At 35.6% G+C, this 12,548-nt stretch overlaps 1 protein-coding gene across 1 annotated transcript in view; it reads right to left on the minus strand.

Moving 5' to 3' along the window:
- Positions 1-929: 929 nt before the first annotated feature.
- NETO2 (neuropilin and tolloid like 2) overlaps positions 930-12,548 on the minus strand; it is a 31,509-nt gene continuing 19,890 nt past the window's right edge. The window contains exons 7-9 of the mRNA XM_067302547.1: positions 9,352-9,580; positions 5,689-5,802; positions 930-2,658 (exon numbers count right to left, since the gene is read on the minus strand). Coding sequence (XP_067158648.1) covers positions 2,078-2,658; positions 5,689-5,802; positions 9,352-9,580 — 924 coding nt within the window. The 3' untranslated portion in view covers positions 930-2,077. The remainder of the gene's footprint in view (positions 2,659-5,688; positions 5,803-9,351; positions 9,581-12,548) is intronic.

Consider the following 12,548-nt stretch of genomic DNA (forward strand, 5'->3'; position numbering starts at 1 on the left):
CATTCTGTGCCATATAGTTCATAATGAGGAATTTATTACTGACATCAATGAGAAGTGGAATCTGTCAAGAAATGTTTTCATTATTTAAAATTTTTCAAGTCAGAATTAATTTAAAGTTTTGAAGATTCATCTTTTGCATGAAGTGTATGTAAAAAAACATGCCTACTTCACTCTTTCAAAATGAAATACATTCTGTGACCAGCACAAAAACTGACACCAGGATACACTCTTAAGGGCCTGATCAATGGGGTTCTGATTAAGTTCTTTCTAGACATCAGACAGGCTTAATAATTTTGAAGTTAGGAAGCACTGAGAATTTTCAGTGCTGACCAATTGTTTGTCCCCCCTGCCCCTCTTTCGCGTGTGCGCTCTCTTTTGTGCGCACTCTTTTGCTTTTTTTTTTAACTTAATTATATTCTAAGCCTGGTGTAAGATTTTTTTTTTAATCATTCTAATGAAAATCAGCAATTATAGCTGTTGTTCATATTTTCCTGTAAAGAAAAGATGTTTCAGTTGCTAGGATCATATATTAAGATACACTTTTTGTACTATAATCATCACAACAAAAATATTTCACAGTAACTATGATTTTACGTACCTTTGTAAGTAAAGGATGTGAACAGTGATTGCAAGCTGGTAGGTCATGTTTAGTGAAAATATTTCCTGTAAATGAAATTTCAAAATAAACCCAAACAAAGCAGGGAGTAAAAGGTAGGCTAATGTAGAAGTCATCTTAAAAGTATTCTTGGCAAATTGCAATGTGCATAGCAGTCACTGCATGTTATTCAGAGCTGCTAATATGGACACTGAAACAAGCCTGCTGTACAGGTGCTAGATTTTGATTTAATAAATAGTCTGTACAGTATCAAACTATATAAAAAGTCTAAAAATCACAATGAGAATTATTATATTTAAAAATTGTTCTATATTGTAAAAATGTTAAAATTAGGTTAAAACCACCATTAAAAAAGGTATGAAATGTACAATTTTGCAAGTGGAAACAAGGGGCTCAAGAAGGCTGCCATAAAGGCAAATACAAGTTGCTTTGTGATTTCTCCTTGTGTCCAGTATCTTCATATACTTTGGTGATCCCACAGACCTCTGAGCCGTTCTCTTCATGCAAGTAGGACATGAGCTCAAAGTATCTATCACTGATTTCAGTAGAGAAGAGTGGCTCCTTAAGGAGTACAAGGCTATTTTAAGAGACAAATACACAGTACAGTCGTCTTATGTAAATACTTGGAAAAAAACAGGAACAATATTGTTTTCTAACTAAAGAGCTGTGAAATCAGTGGAGTCACAAGGGTATATAATATATGGTAGAATCTTTTAACATCATAAGCCTCCTGGAAACAAAACATTTGTTTCTGTAAAAGTTTGTATCTAGAATACCATTTGAGAACTTAGTTGAGTTTTAACCGCAAGCTGCAAAGATTATATATTCCCAAAGGTACTAAAATCAATATAACTCAGATAAAATATTGCTAAAAGGCAGTAATCCTTTACACTTATTTCTCACAAAACATTGAGTGAGGAACCAGTAATTAAAGGCAATATAAATGGCAGACAAGGTGAAACAGATCGCTGGAACATAATTCTTGAGTGTTAACTGGCACTTAACACAATAACTCTACCTTCAATTTGACAAATACAATAAGACACCTATGTTGACATACACGTGGTGCACTTAACCTCTTTTATTTATGTAAGTAACTGAGGTGTTAAAATTGTCTTGAAAAGCAGACATCAAAGGAAGAAAAAAAGCTAGGAAGAGGCAGGTAGTAGTCATTGCTTTTAGTGACCAATGATTGGTGGTTATTTTTTTCCGATATCCGTAACTAATAATTTCCATGCAAAGCCTCTGTTTTGTTGCTCAACTGGATAGGTAGCTTGGGAAGATTGGAGGGAGTCCACTGTTTTTCAACAATAATTAGTTATGAAGACTTTTCTAAATGAAATACAGTAAGCTAAAAGTGTGTGTATCTCACACGCTGCATATGGTACACTTTTAATATATACACTGTCATTATATACACAAGCATCCTGTATGTACACTGTTATCACCCTCATTAGGAAGTTAAAAGTCAATAGACAATGAACCTTGTGCAGTATCTTCTCTTCCTCTAACATAGATTTCACAGGGAATCTCTTCCATAACCCTGTCTTCTATGACTTGCTCAGGGCAGTCATGCGCTTGTTTGAAAGTGTAACTACTTTTCTTGAATGTGCTATTAAATGTTTTCATTGGCTGAGGTTGCGCAAAATCATTGCGGAAGGGAAGTTCCATGGAGCTGAGGTTTGTCCTGCTTTGTTTTATATTAGAGGCCTGAGAGCCACAGTGGTGGTCATGAATGCATCTAGAAGCTGTTGAAGAGCGTCTCATTTTCTGATAGTTTTCAAGTTCTTCTGATAAATCTGCCAAATCTGCAGAAATTTCTTTGTCCCTTAGTGAAAATAGTTCATAATGTGGAGGATCAAATACTTCTTGGAAACCAGTTTTATTGAAAGCATTCTTGCAAGCCATAACCTTTTTGCGAGGTTGCTTTACTTGCACTAGAATTGAAATGATAAGAAGAACTAAAACTATCCCTGATGTGATGCCAATGATTGTTCCATGAGTTCTGGTGATTTGTTCAAACAATCCAGTCTTTTTCTTTTCTGCAAAGAAAATGGGGATTAATATAAAGTTTTTATTATTATTCACTTTTTTGGATAATGTATTAAAGCAAATCAAACTATATTCTGATCACCATGTGGGTGCTATATTATTAGTGAATAATGACTTCATGGCACTGGAGACTACAATTGTATGTCACTGAGATTTGTCATGTTGGATCTGTGCTTTTGTTCAGCAGGTCTAATTCCCTGTCTTTATTAATAGCTACTATATGATAATTCAGGTGACAGCAGAACTCTGTGGCTAGCACATGCTGACTCCATTAGGATGCAGCTCCATTTCTGAACCTATACAAATTCAGTTCACGTTCTAAGATCCTTGGTTTAAAGAGGATTTTGTACAGCTGCAGATGCTGCTTCCTTGTCACAATTTGGTGCTATTGGTAATATCCACATTGACAGTGGATGGAAACCTAGAGTTAAAATTATCTTTTTCTTTTTTTAAAAGTAAGATACAATAACAGCAATGATGTAAAACTGACTATGCTATTTGTTTTCACTCTGGAAAATTAATGACAGTGTCTGTTGCATAACTCCGTTACGCCTATTTCAGGGCAGGGAAGTTCCGATCCATTCCGACTGTAACAGTCCAGTAATCAAGTCAGTTGGGAAAAACCAAACCCAACCAACCCAAATCCTGTGGCACTGCTGGGTAGCACTTCTTATGAAAACACACAAGATGGCAGCATCAGATTAAGATGGTTTCACATACTTAAAACACCTATTTGAAGACAAATTTTTCCAGTTTTCTGTTTTGTAAAAGTACTTGTTCTAGGTGACTAAAAGAATTCTACACTAACAGAATCTAAAATAATCACTAGGAAAAAAAGCATTTAAGAGTAAAAATGTAGTTGCCTAAATGTTACATGCTGTTTTCAGATATTTGGCTTCTAACATCTGGAACTGTGTGTCAGGCACCTAAGTACACGACACAGTGCATGACGAGAGTTAGATACCATGGTATGCTATCCAAACCAAGGCCGTACACCATGGTACGCTATCCAAACCAAGCCGTATACTAAACAGTTCCAAGGAATTGGCCAATAAGAAATAAGGGTGGTGAAGTCTGAAATACTGCTCCACTTCAGAGTTTAGACTCTTTACTCTGACTTACGTTTATAGCTTTAATGTGAAAGATGACTGCACCCCTTGGCTTTTCTAGCTTAGAACTTAATGTTAGCATACTTTTGTGGGAAATACAGGTTTCAGTCCTATGTCAGTTCTCTCATCTGCTCCTAGATTTCTTAGTTCTTGGAAGATGTTCTCATCAAAAGCTGTTATGCAAAAGGTGAAGTCTTTATTTTCTTAAAAGAAATTGGACGCTACTGCTATGTTTTTTTTTCTTTTTTTCTTTTTAAGCCTCACTGGGCTTAGGCATAAGGTAGGTGTCAACATGCTCAGATTGTAGGCAGTTGCGGATATGGACAAAATGACAACTTTAGGTGCCTGAAGTATTAGGGCACAACTGAGAAGCTTACACAAATGCAGAAGCTGAGAAAATTGTTGATTTAGTTGCATCAGTCTCCCTTCAGTCTACCTTGGATAGCAAGATGGATCCAGTTTTCAGCAGTCTTTTAATTGTCTGCTGTATAAGTATTAAAGCAGAATTTAGACTTCATCTAACATAAAACATGGTAGATCATTCAGCACTAGGCACATCAATTTACAAATATTGAGAAGGACACTTTTTTCACACTGTTATATAGTCTTTATGGAATTCATTTTTGAAATGCTGCAGCAGGTTAGTGAATTGCAGATTCTAGGCAAGATTTCAAAAACACTCGTAGAGATAGGAAATGGAAGTTACACCAAAGAGGGAACATATTGAATATTATCAAAACTGAGAATTGCTTAGAGGAAACTTTCTGTTGTATTGAAGACTCGGGGGTCACTGATCAGTTTTGTTAACTGGAAAGTTTGCATAATATACCTTGCATTAGGGTATCTATTAGAAATGTGTGAAAATTTTTTTTTCTTGATAATGTTTTCCCAAAATACAATTTTAAATACGGCTTATGAACAGAGAAATGAAACAAATCTTTTAGTAAATAAATGTAAACTCTCTGGTTTTGACCCCTTCTTCAGTTAAGAAGAATTTCTCTTTGAAATTGAGCTAATATTTTAATTAAACTTTCCAGAGTTGTTTTGTTTTCAGATCTATTTATGCTGTTGTATTTGTCACAAAACAAATTCAAAATTGTGGGTTTTTTTTTTGTTTTCCAACTCTGAAAATTCAGTTATTGTTGCAACACAGGTAAATACATTTTTATTCTATGTGGTCTAGTAAAATGACAATTTCTTCAAATCATGAGAATTTTCCCTACTAAAGCTGAGATTGCAACAGTCCTACTGTAGTTGTGATGGTTTCAACAAGACTACTCCCCTGCCGCATTCTAGAAGCAGTGATTTACATGTGTGTCTGTTTTCCGTAAGTGATAATGACTTCCTACTTTGCTAACAATCCCTCCTTCCTCCCAGTTCCTCTACTACCATATGCAGCAGTTGCATTAACTCTCAGATGGTCTAAATGATTAACAAGTTAAAAGCAAAATAAATGCTTTAAAACTGTATTTAGTTTTGAAGATTGCTGCTTATATTTCAGACCTGAAAAAAGGCCTTTTGTGCATGAAGGCTTGTCTCTCTCTTTCCAGCTGTATCACTTTATCTAATAAAAGATATTACCTGTCCCTACAAACCTTGCTTCATTTAAATTTTAGGAATGGGTAGGATGCAACCTGGCAAATACTAAATTCTATTTCTTATTAAGGTAATGTCCTTTTAAAATGGAAAGAATATTTTGAAGAGGAAGAAAGGTTTTAACTATAAAGCAGTAGGATCAATCTTCACTATGCTCATATACCTCCTGAGTTTAAATTAAAAATTTGAAACACCTTCCTGAGATTAATAGTACAGCTGTCTTCAGGATATTTTGGGCAAAGACCTTTCATGATTTTTTTGAAAGGCAAACTGACCATCCTGGATCATAAAGGTTACACTTTGCTTTGTATTCACCTCTGCAGTGATTTTCATCCCAAGGGTATGCACAGTTTTGAATGCCATTGCAGACTAAAGAATTATTGATGCACATGTTGCTATGGCAGAAGTAAGTGCTGCCTGAGCAGGGAGCTGCAGAAAAGAAGAGGAAGACAATATTAGGAATTTCCAAAACTCACACATTGCCCCCAAATAGTAAATTCCTATTATATTCTTTAACATCCATATTCATTCTTTATCTCTTTACAGTTTAAACACAATGACTTTTCCCGCATATCACTTATTATTGGGTAGTTTACTCTATGTTCATTTGGTTGCTTTCAGATGTATTATCAATGCTGCAAACAAAATCTTCATGCTCAAACTGGGTAGCAGAAAGAGACAGTCACCCACCACAGATAATGGAGGAAGGCTTTAATACTTGCCTTTAAAAACAAAATACTTAAAAATCACAAGCTCCCCATCAATTATATATTTATTCAATCTGCTGTGCATCTGCTGTGTAGATGGCATAGCTGGTTCTGAAGCAGTTCCTAGAGCCCAGTAATATATTAAGGCAAATCAGATTTCAGCTTGCACAGAACTGTGTTTCAGTAATTGCAAGAGATTTTGGTAACTGGAGGCATACAAGTCATTCCTGCTTGTGAATCAAAGCTCTTAGATCCTCCTATTAGAGCTAATGCAGGAACTGAGAGAGAGCACAGTTTAGCTTTTTATCTAGCTAGCTATAGTTAGAAATTTGAAGAAATAAATTAACTAGAAAGTTCCTCTAAAGAAGATTTTATGCATCCATGAATGTTCTTCACATTAAAAAATATAAAAATATCTCTTCAGGATGTTGTATAATATACACAGTGAATTCTTTATGGCTTCAGAACATCGGACAAGAAGTTGGTGTTCCCTTTCTCTGGTTCAGTAATGTGATATTTTTATCACAGAAATGTCTGTTATTAGTGGAGTCAGTTATACATTAAATAGCATAGATGTATGATAGACACTCTACTATTTGGTTCCAAACCTTTGGCCTCTTGGCATGCACTGGGAAAAAATATCTAGGTAGTTCTTCCCTCAATTTGGAAAGAATGTGCAAGCTTTGCTTTATAAATAATGGTCCAATTTATCTTTTATATAGAATAGCTTAAAAAGGATATGTATGTAACAGGCTACAATGTCTATTGAAAATACTTTTTACTGTGAGATAAAGTAAGATGTATGAAAGTGGTGTCCAGAATGGCTGATAAGGATCCATGTGTATTTGCTAATGTTTCAGTATGGACCCATATCGAGTTGCACGGCTTTTGGAATAGCGGATGAAGAATTATGATGCAAGATGCATTCTCTTCCTTATTTCCCTGTATAGGGGAACCTTTTCATGCTTGTATCTTTTTGAATGATGCATTCTGCTGCTGCTTCTCCATCCACCATCACGGTTTATGTTCCTGTGTAGTCTCTTTAATGGCTTATGTTCACATGTTCATAAAGATGGGACACATGGACTTCATTTTCTGTTATTTGTTATTTGGAGAGTAGAGTCTCTCTAACAGTCCCAGTGTTTGACTGGGTGCAGTCCCCAAGTCTTCAAGGACAGAACCAGACTTTTCTTGTAACTTCCTAAGACTGGTACAATGTTCAGTGTTGTTAATATCTAGCATTATTCATGTATTGAATCAAGCCAAAAATCAAATACATTGATTTTTAACACTGCTGTTAGCTGAATTACTTTGTCAAATCTGCAAGCAGCACCAGGTATGTGTGAAGTGACTGTCATGCACAGTTAGTTCATTTATGTAAATCTTTTCAGAAATATTGATTGTTTTCATGGTTGGCTTCATATAATTATGAATAGCTTAATGATCTGAAAGGAAGATAAGCATGGATTCACTCTTTTCAGTTAGAATATTTGCTTAGCACTAGATTGTTTAAAAATACATTAAACTTATTTTTCAGACCCATACTTTTGAATTACCCTATGAGAAAAGGAAAAGATAGTATGTCAAGTTAGAAGATAAGTAAGAACAACCACATACCTCTACAGACTTTCTTTTGGCAATGACTTTTGAGTTGCTTTAAAATCTTAAATTTGAAAAGTTATCTAACCTTAGGAGTAGTCATCGTTTCAGCCTCTTATATGCGAAAAAAATAAAAAATCAATATTTATAAAATAAATCAATAATTCCTCTGGCAAAATTCATAGCATTTTCTGACTGAAAGCTTAAATAACTTGCACTATTGCAAATGCTCATAATTATATTGAAAAATAAAAAGTACTGGAAAAGCAATTAGAAGTTTGACAAGCAAGCAGTGCTTAAAAGTGGTAGTTACTGAAAATCACAGTATGAAAAATTTACTAAACCCTATTTTAGTTTACTGAACCCTATTTTTATTGTTTAACCTATTTTAGGTTAATCTGTTTAACCTATTTTATGTTAAACTATAGATCAGTTTTGGAAGGATGTAATTGTTTCTTACTATCATGTACATAAAATAAGCAACACAATATTTTTCTTAAAAATCGCTGCCACTTTCGAAAGATTATTTTACAGAAGGTAATTTTTATCCTGTGTTAAACTTTACTGTTTTACAGAACAGAATATAAAATCTACCTTGTACCTGTAACTTGAACTTTTCTGCAAGGTGGTGACCAGGATCTTTTTCAGGACTGGCTACAGACATGTTAGTACTGTCAAAAGAGTTATTTCTTTAAAGCCAAACCTGTACTATTTATTCTACAAGCAAAAGTTACTGAAAACTTAACCTTTAGCACAACTGTAGTTTTGATTTCCTGAAGTTAGATGGCAGATAGGTTTTATTCAGCTCTACCAATGTATTGCAGATCTGCTCTGCAGTTCCAAACTTTGTCTACCTCTGTGCTGACGATGCCACTTCTCGGTTTTGTGGTTCTGCAATGTGGATGCTGTAGCCCTTTTTAAATACGGGAGGCAGCAAAATTCAATTAAGTTCTGAGAGAAAGTTCTCAGGAGAAAATCTCACAAAAAGCATGCTTTCAAGAAGCGTCACAATTTACAATGAGATGAATGACCATCTAGCCCTGCTCTTAGTATAGCCTGCTTAGTAAACTTGAGCTTAACTGCCTCAACCATGGCTGTCCAACATAGCTGGGCTTCGTTGAGGGAGTGCATGTGAGAATACTATTTTTAGAGCAACAACGCATTGGAGGAGGAGGTAGCAGCAGTGGGTGCTGTTCCAGATCTGAAGCTTGAGGGTAGGGCTGTGGACAGGAAGAAGATCCAAAGTCTACAGGGTTACATTTTCTAGCCTTCTGAACCTTGAGTGTGGGCTGAGAAGAGCCTGGGGTGGTGTCTGGCAGGGAAGTGGAAGCTGGGTGCTAGTGGGAGAAGGCATTGAGTCCTGTTGCTCTCTTTCAAGTAAATCTGTGCTTGTTTGTAGAACTCTTTGTGAGAAGAACTTTGCCTAAGACTGTATTATTATTGAATTCAGGTGAAAAATAATCCTTTTTAACAGAGAAGGAAAACCTTTCTTCAGAAACAGTGCTTATAACTATACCAAAGCAAGTATTTGATTTACCTACCTGTATGTGAAGGAAACAGAAACAACACTTTTTTGGTGTGTTCCTGCTGCATAATATACAGCTGCTGCTTTTCCTTAAATGCCTGAAGTACCCTGATACCAGGAGAAATAGGTACTTTAAAATCTACTTACGATCCACGAATGAAGTGAACAGCATTCTGAATCTGCTTAGTCTACTGCCTTCATCTGCCCACATGCGTACCACGCCTGTCCCCGTCTGCAGCACCACATCGTTTGCTACAGTGCTGCAAAACTTGGCCTTCAGGTTTTCAATAGAGCTACTTCCATCATATACAGCAACAAAGTTTCTTTTGCATTCATTCGAATGCTCCATTTGATAGTCCAAAAATCGCAAATAAATCTGTTAGAAAAGAGAAAGGAACATCTCCAGGAAAAGTAATACACAGAAGGAAATTTTCTTTCTTAGCTTATTGGCAAATCTTGAATAAGATGTTCCGTCCCCTTATACCTATTGTGAACTGGGAGTTGCACATGTTTTTAAAATTACATTAAAATGCATTAAAAATGTAATGTCAGTATTGGATATCACTTGGAATTTGTCTTAAGTGTCTCTGTGTATTTCACTTCTCCCCACTCCCCCAAACAATTTTTAGTTAACAATGTGCTCTGATGTATTCCCTTTCCCTCCGCAAGAAAATTGAAAAGCAACACACTGTTGCTGAATAAAGCTCTAAGCAACTCTGCTAAATGTAGTCTATTATTCTAGAAGGAATACAAGAAACCCATAAATATGCTGACAGAATTCGTACTAGTATTTTGAACTGTTCTCTTACCTTTCTTTTTAATTCATAAAAACAGTGTGAAAAATACTAGAAGGAATCTAGTCAGAAAAGCTCTGACGTAAAATAAGGAAATTAAAATTTGTAGTTTCAGGCTGGAGGCTAATTACTGAACTGTAGCAGTGTTATGGAAGACATAAAACATGAAAACACGAATAATATGGATAAAAATGGAAGCAGGAGAATGAGTAAACTGGCTATTTAGAAAGAGTTAATAAGTTATTTAAGCCAATCTTAGATCTTCCAAAAGTAGATTATAACCCAGGCGAAGGCATGTATGTATATGGAAGATCATTATATGTAGCAAGAAAATTAGAAGCCTAAGGTGGCACTTGAAGAGTTAGCAAAAAATTTATCTGGCTGGATCAGTCATGAAAGAAACTGTAATTCAGTTAGAACTTATACATTGGAAGATTGTAGGGCTTTTAAATTCCTTATATGTTTGTATCGGAATTCTCAAAATTCCGGTGCAAGCTGATGAGGTTTGTAACTGAGCCACCAAAGTATGCTGAAAAGTCCATCCTTAAACTTTAAAAATTCCTTTTGAAGATATCCATTTTGCATCAGGAAGACTCTGTCCATGTGGAGGCTGAGGTCTCCTAATCCGTGGGAGAGGAGGTCCTAATCCATGAGGTCTCCAGCACATTCTTCAGATGTGCCTGAGTCTTGACTGTACGGGTTTTAAGTACAGTTTATAATTACCTCTGTGGCTGATACGATGAATGCTAACGAGCTTTTCCACAGTGCAGTTTTTCATGCGTTTTGCCTAATGGCAATAATTGCAAATTCCTGTTGAGTTTGTGAAGAAGGGAAGACAGGGTGCACAAACACCATGCTTATTACTGCTATATTACCTATTCTTCTGCCCTTTTGCTGTATCTCATTTTTAATCTCAGCTAGTGCCAAAGCCTTTTAAAACTGAATTTTAAAGATTTCACTAAAACAAAAACAACACCTTTGTGTGGAAAAAACCAATCCCTCCCCACCATACACCTAACAGGCGCTATTAAAAATACAGTAAAAGACTGGTAACACCCGTACACTCTGGCTCTTCCTTTTCTCCCAGTGTTTTCCAGAGGCTAGCACTTTCTTCCCTTGCGCATGCTGTGAGAAGGTGCAGCCTGTGCCATATTATCTCATGCTTCATCTCACTCTGTTTTGTGAAAATAGTACTTTGTTATATGTAAGTATTTTCCCTTGTGACTTTGCGTGTGTGTTCAGCATCACAATCTGCAAAGTGTTATTCAGTAAATACGTTTCTTCTGCCACTGTCTTTGTCAGATTTACTGGCAGAAATTCTCGGCTGTGCTGAGAACCTGTCTGCCATTGACATCATGTCTCACGGATGGGGGGGTGAGCTGCGGGTGCTAGTATTTGGTCTGAAACGTGTTATTTTTCATTTAAGAATTGCCTTTATATATCTGCTGTGGAATTACAATGGAAGCTAAAAATAAATTAGCACACTTTTAATAGATCTATTCTGTGTATGAAAATAAAAGAAAAATTCCATTAAAAGGGCTCAGCTCAGCAAAAGCTCCTTGTGGTTAGCGTGCCAGGCAAGTAGATCTTGTCAAGGCTTCAGATGCCCAGAGAGGATAAGATATAAAAGGGCTTCACTCTTGGATTATATTGATTAAACTATTCTAATAATTTTATGAAGCCTGGAGGTAATTTATTAAATTTCTATTATGCAGACTTTTAAAAGTCCTTTCATTGCTGCAGTTGTGTCAGTTCTACAATTTTATTGTTATTATAAAATAAAATTGAAGAAATTAAGAATTTTCTATGTTGATTTTTCTCATGAGACTGCACCGTATTTTATTATCATAATTCTGCCAGAATTGAAGTTTGAGAAACCACTGTCTGAATACCAAGAGTTATTTTTCTGTAATGTTTCAACTCAATAATTTAGGATGATGATCTAATCTCAAGACTGACCCAACTACAACTCTGCCTTCTGGCAACATTCAATAATTTATTAAAATACTTAAGAGTAAGACCCAGTGCACTCAAGTGCAAATGTAGAGAGAAAATTGTTTTATTATTGTTTTTGGAAGAACTGCTGCTATTACTTAGTCTAGTATAGTGCTCTTGGGAGTTGAGTCGCTTCCTCAAAGGCTCAGATACATTAATACAGTTTTAGTTTCTCTCTTGTCCTGTCGTCTTATTAATATCATTTAGGTTGCTGTTTTAGTACTAATTTGGAAGTTGGAAAATAAGACTGGTTAGTTAACCCTTAGGACTATGCAAGAAACCATAGAATATGTTTGTGATCTTGGCAGACAATGCTACTTAAAATATTTTTTGATTTTATGTACATGTGGTACATTCAAACAGTGGTATTCACTTTAACACACACACTTAGAAGCAAAATTACAAATGAGTGTGCTACTGGGAAAAAAAATTATGTATTCTTCACTGCAACTGATAAGTAATTAACAAGTATGTGATTCTGCAACATCACATAGGTCCTCTTTCTGAAAGCAGGCTAAAGCTATTATATTTTGGAATTACGAATAGGACTTTATC

The sequence above is a fragment of the Apteryx mantelli genome, chromosome 10 (genome assembly GCF_036417845.1).
Source record: "Apteryx mantelli isolate bAptMan1 chromosome 10, bAptMan1.hap1, whole genome shotgun sequence".
NCBI lineage: Eukaryota > Metazoa > Chordata > Aves > Apterygiformes > Apterygidae > Apteryx > Apteryx mantelli.